The sequence below is a fragment of the Ipomoea nil genome, unplaced genomic scaffold (assembly GCF_001879475.1).
Source record: "Ipomoea nil cultivar Tokyo-kokei standard unplaced genomic scaffold, Asagao_1.1 scaffold2833, whole genome shotgun sequence".
NCBI classification, from domain to species: domain Eukaryota; kingdom Viridiplantae; phylum Streptophyta; class Magnoliopsida; order Solanales; family Convolvulaceae; genus Ipomoea; species Ipomoea nil.
Window position 1 is genome coordinate 2,245,950 of NW_017619261.1, and position 6,470 is coordinate 2,252,419.

General features: G+C 40.6%; 1 protein-coding gene across 1 annotated transcript; it reads right to left on the reverse strand.

The window, feature by feature from the left end:
* Nucleotides 1-2,434: 2,434 nt before the first annotated feature.
* Nucleotides 2,435-4,650, reverse strand: LOC109159554. Its single transcript, XM_019307655.1, has 2 exons — nt 4,463-4,650; nt 2,435-4,421 (listed from the first exon to the last, which is right to left on the reverse strand). The coding sequence occupies exons 1-2, from the start codon at nt 4,648-4,650 to the stop codon at nt 2,435-2,437; spliced, it is 2,175 nt and encodes a 724-aa protein (XP_019163200.1).
* Between the last annotated feature and the right edge of the window lie 1,820 nt (nt 4,651-6,470).

Here is a 6,470-nt window from a genome sequence, read left to right on the forward strand (position 1 = left end):
GATTTTGAGTAATCTTGCCGTTGCTCTCCTTTAATCTGACAAAACTTTTCTTTGGAATGGGTAGCCTCGAAATTTGAATTTCTCTGGCATGACTTTTGATGAATTATTGATCTGATGTGCCAAGTTGATCAAATAATTTATCTGTTGATTCTTGCTTGAGTATTAAAAAGATTTCCTTCGTGTATCAGCTTCTTCTTCTCCTTCGACTTCCTTCGCAGAAACAGAGCTTCAAAAGAATGTTTTTGTCTAACTATAGCTTCTTTGATGATGTCATGTCCCAATAGTATATCATGAACTAATATCATGTTAGGCTACTATCATGATCTTAATATCATGTGTTCATAAAATTACTTAAGTGGGAGTCGAACTATAAATCATTTAATTTGCTTTGCAAAGCTTCTTCCATCTCGACTAGGTAACCAATTAATACATCTCAAGACTTAAATTCTTTTGTCTTATCTCTTCACGTGGGTTTCTCAAGCCATACCAAAAATGCTCTTAATAGGAATCAAACTATAAATCATCTCACATCAAGCATGCTTCAATAAGTCTTCTACCATCTCATCCATCTCAACCTTTGATGATTTGATGCTTCATAAATGTGTTAAGCTATGATCCCGCTTTCATTTATTCTTCCTTCAAAGCTGCTTTCACGTAGACTTCATGGTAGTGGTGCACTATACTTTGTGAACCAGAACTGACTCAAATAAAATAAAATTGGGGTCTACAAAATACATTTGGCTCATCAAAACTCATACAATATATTGCTAACACTTTCATATTATAAGATTGAAAAGTTTTAAAAATTTCGGGGTGTTACAATGGTTCCCCCAGGCAGAACAACAGGTGGAGGTCCACCCTGGGGTACACTATGGAGTTTGTTTGGGGATATGTTCCTCGTGATTCTTTTGACTCGATAATTGATGTTTTGACTTCTCGATGTTCTTTTGTTGGGCTATTTGAGTGTCTTCTTGATGTTTCGTTTGTCTAGAACGTATGGTAGGAATCCATGTAGGATTTGGTGTCTTGAATCGTGCTAAGTGTTCAACCTTGTGATTCGTTGAACCATGATGAGTCTTGTATGTTCTTCGGAACTATGTTTGGTTTACCTGTTTGATAAGCATGCTAGTTTGATGTTGAAATGCTAGCGTGTGTGGTTTGTTCTTTCCTATTGTGGATGATAACTTGTGTTGATCATCGTTGGTGTCGAATTGTAATCCTTTCTTGTTGAGTATGGTTTCTGTAATTTTGCATTTCCTCATTTTACGAAAATTATCAGAAATAGTTTGCTGACTTAGAATACTGATAGATTTAGTTAAGCACCTACTTAGTAATGATAGATCATGGAGCGAACATCAGAGAAAAATAAACAAACACACAGAACGAACACTCACAATGTTTACCCAGTTCGATACAGTGTGTATCTACGACTGGGGGACGATCACATAGGCGTCCAATCCACTAAGTCATAATCCAATGTACAAAGGTAGATATACAATAATCTTACCCAAGTGCCCCACACAAGGTACATACCCAGTCTACACAGGTTTAGTGGATTGTTGAAGATGGAGAGCCATGCATACAGAAGTCCAATGAAATCCCTTCACTTGGAGAGCCAGCTCTGATGCAGTCCACTTCAGTGACGCTCTATAATGTTGTTCCCACAACAGTGTGATCTTAGTGTCCTTTCGTTTAAGCAGCAGTAACTCTTCTCAAGTTTATCATCTTAATCACCATGAACAAGTTATATTGAGAAGGTGTATAATAATCAAAGATCTAGACTCATCAAGCTGATATGGAGTGTTTCTTCTTCTTATTTGGCGTAACCCTAGTTCCCTTAAAGAACTGGTACTTATAGATCCTTCTATAAACACTCTCCATAAAAGATCTTTGATTGTAGAAGGTAGGACTATAAAAGAGGAATGTAATCTCAGCAGGTTAGGTCCATTACCTTCTTTGAAGATACGCTGATCGTCTTTCCATACTGAGCTGATAATACCGCGTAAGACTCTTAAGGAAACAGCTTCACTAAATCAGATCTTCAGTGTCTGTTCTTCTGTCGTTGCTTCTGCTTGATCAGTAAACTGTAGACCCAACCGGACAGACTCTAAACCTATCTTAGTATGCCATAATAATATTGCCAATTATAATATGGGGTTTTTGAACATAAAAACACTAACAAACTCCCCCTTTGGCTATTATTTGGCAAAACAACTCAACTATTTAAAAAGAACTAAGATAGGTTATAAAAAGAAGCAACCCAAGTGTCCAAAACGATTACATAGGATAAAACGAACATAAGATCCAAAGAAGTCTAAAAACAAAAACAAACAATATCAAAACATAACGCCCAGCCAGGGCCAGAAGGTACTCGATCACAAAAAAACTCCCCCTGAGTTTACTACTCCCCCTTTTTGCCAATGGTAGCCAAAGATTAAGCATTTGAGGGAGAGCCACAGTCAGACTTCACAGGATCCTCAGCAGCAGCAGCAGTATCAGACAAGCTCATGCGGAGAAGAACAGTAGCTAGCTCAGTGCGCGCACCAGTCAGTTGCTTGGCAATGATGCCGTGCACCGTCTCAAGATCAGCAACTCGCGCCTTCAATTGTTCGGAAAGCTTCTGATCTTTAGCATGAGGAGACTCATCATTCACAGCATCAGGTTCCGAATTGGATGGGGCAGTCACAGGAACGACATCCTTAATATGATCTCCAGAGAGAAGACGTTTATCAACAGTATACAGCAGCGTCGGACTGATCACTTCGCTGGGCATAGGCTTAAGACCCTGAGAGGTAAGGATGCCAAAAATTAGATTTGGAAACGGTAGTCTTACCTTCTGTTCTCGGGGATGAATCAGAGTTAGAACATGATAAAAAATCCATTTGCCCATATCACACTGCATCTTAATTCCAATTCTAAATAGGAACCCTGCCAGAAGCTTGCCAACTGTGTTGAAATGAGCTGATGGAAGCCAGTTGTGCAAAGCCAGGCGATGTAGAATGACATATCTAGACGTGAGATGCGAGCTCAGCAAATAGTCCTTATCTCCTGTAGGCCAAGATGTAGTATGTCCACCGGTAAGAGTTTTGGCCACCACGTCCCATTCAGTAACAGCTTCTTCTTGCATTGTAGGCAAGCCATAGTATTTATTTATTACATCTGGCCCAAAATCATACCACTTCCCTCTAATGAAGATTTGCATCGGTCGTGGCCCTGTGAGACTGCCAATCTCATCACTGAGATTGCAATAGAACTCATATGTGAGCAGCTTGGAGTAAGGGCAAACATCTGTAACAGTTTTCAAAAGACCAACTTCATTCAGCAAGGGCAGAATATCACAAACGGAGTTCAGTTGATTTTCATCCACAGTTCTTTGAACAATCAGCTCCCTTCTGACCATAGTGGCCCATTTTGTTTTTGTAGTAGGTGATACAAACTGAGGTTTGTAAACAGTAGTATCAATTCCTTCAATAGGTGGAACCTCCGGAGTTACACTTCGACCTCTTGACCTTGTAGTAGGTTTCCCTTTTCTGGCAGAGGGGGCTGGTGCAGAAGTAGCTTGAGCAGCAGTGGTTCCTTGTTGCTTAACAGAGGAACGTAGAGTCTTGAAAACTTGGTGGATAGGAGGGTCTCCTTCAGGCTTAGCAATCTCACTCGATTTTCTCTTCTTCACGGGCTGATCCACATCAACATTATCAGCACTGGTTTCAACAACAACCTTGGTTGGAACATTCTTCCTTTTCGTCCGTCTTGTTTCTCTGGATGGGGACTGAACAGGAGTGACCGAGTGACTAGACTCAGAAACATTTGCAGATGAGCTCCCAACAATATTTGATATCTCTCGAATTCGGAAATTTGTGGAATCAGGATGAGCAGCTCCCTCAACAGTAGGGGCAGCAGAAGAAGGTGCTTGGGATCCATACACCTCAGCCAGTATCTTATCATCTTCACTGGAGGATTCGGAAGGTTGTATCACTCGATAAGGTTGAGGGATCGAAGCAGATGGTAACCCAGCAAAATGTCGCACATGTTCCAGGCTTTCTCCTAAAGATGTTGCAGTGTAAACAGGAACTCCACCTGTTTTCTCGGACTTGTGGGGACTTGATAAATCAACAGGTTTAACAGTTGTAGGTAAGGCAGGAGGAACAACAGCAGGACAAGACTCTTTAGAGACATTAACAGTTTCAGACGGAGGCAGAGTAATATTCTCAGAAGCATAAACAACCAGACTCAGTGGATTTGGCTCATCAGAAGACTTTGTTTTCTCATCAGACACACGCAACGCATCAGATTTTTCATCAGCAAAATTAGTCACAGGCAAAGATAGAAGATCAACATTCACAGGGGACTTCTCGGAACCCAAAGCAGATTGATTTTCAGGCAAAACAGACACAGATGATGGAATAGAAGAATCAACAGGTCTATCAGGAGAAATTTCAATAGGAGTTTCAGAATAATTTACCCGTTGTCAAAGAATTTCCTGTCTGTGTGTTGCTTCTCTCTGAACAGCTTCAAGATACAGAGCTTGGGACTCCTCTCGACGTCGGGCTTCTTCAACAGATTGTAGGGCACGTTGAGCAAAAAATTGAAGGAATGCCCCGGCCCGATTTCCATCGAAGGGTTCTGGAATAAACACTGGAGAGACGTCATCACTGGCTTCGGCGACAAAAACAAGAAGTTCAGTTACATCATCTGCCGATAGCAGACAAGCACGGGAAGTGGAGAGATGAGAGCTGAGGTGATTTCTTTCTTCTTGACCCGGTATCATATAGTCTTAAGGGTGATGAACCCTAATTAATGCGGCAAGTCAAAATATCATGCAGAAGTGATTGATGGACACAACGGTACAGCTCCATTTTAGGAAGGAAACGGAACCCAAGGGAATTTGAAATTCAAAAAGCATAGAGATCTTTTCAGATATCTTTTGAGACGAAAAAACTTAGTTGATCTTCTTAACAAAAAAAAAAAAGAGAAGAGTCTTTAAGGAAATTCAAAGTCATAACACTGACCTGTATTAAACCAACTCCTCTCTGACGGACCTACTGCTTTAGTCAGTCAATTCTGCAAATTCCTAGAGCAGATCTGAGAATTTCAAAACGATTAGCATCCAGTGGCTTAGTTAGAATGTCCGCCAGTTGTTTGTCAGTCTGAATGTATTCCAACTCAATTTCCTTGGATTCAACCAGGTCTCTGATGTAGTGATGCCTGATGTCAATATGCTTCATTCTGGAATGTTGAACAGGATTCTTGGAGATGTTAATAGCACTGACATTGTCACAAAAGAGTGTCATTGTTCCTTGTGTAAGACCATAATCCAGAAACATCTGTTTCATCCAAACCAACTGAGTACAGCAACCACCTGCGGCTATGTATTCTGCCTCTGCAGTGCTTAGTGAGATAGAGTTCTGTTTCTTACTTAACCAGGATACTAAGTTCTTCCCAACAAAGAAGCATCCTCCAGAAGTACTTTTCCGATCATCAACATTCCCTGCCCAATCAGCATCACAATATGCAACCAGATTCAGTTCACTGTCCTTGGAATACCAGAGTCCATACTGTATCGTTCCTTTCACGTATTTCAGAATGCGTTTTGCTGCTATCAGATGTGATTCCTTTGGGTCAGATTGATACCTTGCACAGATTCCAACACTGAACATTATGTCTGGTCGACTGGCTGTTAGATACAACAGACTGCCTATCAAGCTACGATAGACTGTGTTATCCACTGATATACCAGTTTCATCTTTCGATACGTTTGTAGAAGTGGAGATCAGTGTTCTGGATGGTTTACATGATTCCAGATCAAATTTTTTAACAAGATTCTTAGCATACTTTTCTTGTGAAATAAAGTATCCTTCAGAACTTTGCTTGACTTGTAGACCTAGGAAATACGTCAGTTGACCAACCATGGACATTTCAAATTCTTTCTCCATGACTTGTACTAATTCATCAGTGTATTTCTGCAAGGTTGATCCAAACACAATGTCATCAACATAAATTTGAGCGATGGTTACATGACTTCCTGTCGATTTGACAAACAGTGTTTTGTCAACACTTCCGCGTTTATATCCGTGCTGGAGCAAATACTGTGTCAGACGTTCATACCAGGCCCGTGGAGCTTGTTTAAGGCCATAGAGAGCTTTTCGAAGCTTATAGACATACGAAGGTCGTTCTGGATCTTCAAAACCTTTAGGTTGAGCCACATAGATATCTTCATGGAGATACCCATTTAGAAAGCTGTCTTGACATCCATCTGATATAATGTAAATCCCAAAATGAAAGCGACAGCCAGCAAGATTCTAATTGACTCAAGTCTAGCTACAGGAGCAAATGTCTCGTCATAGTCAACCCCTTCAATCTGTGTATAACCTTGAGCCACCAACCGAGCTTTGTTTCTGGCTATATTCCCTGCTTCATCAGTTTTATTTTTAAAGATCCACTTCGTTCCTATTACGTTGACACCATCAGGT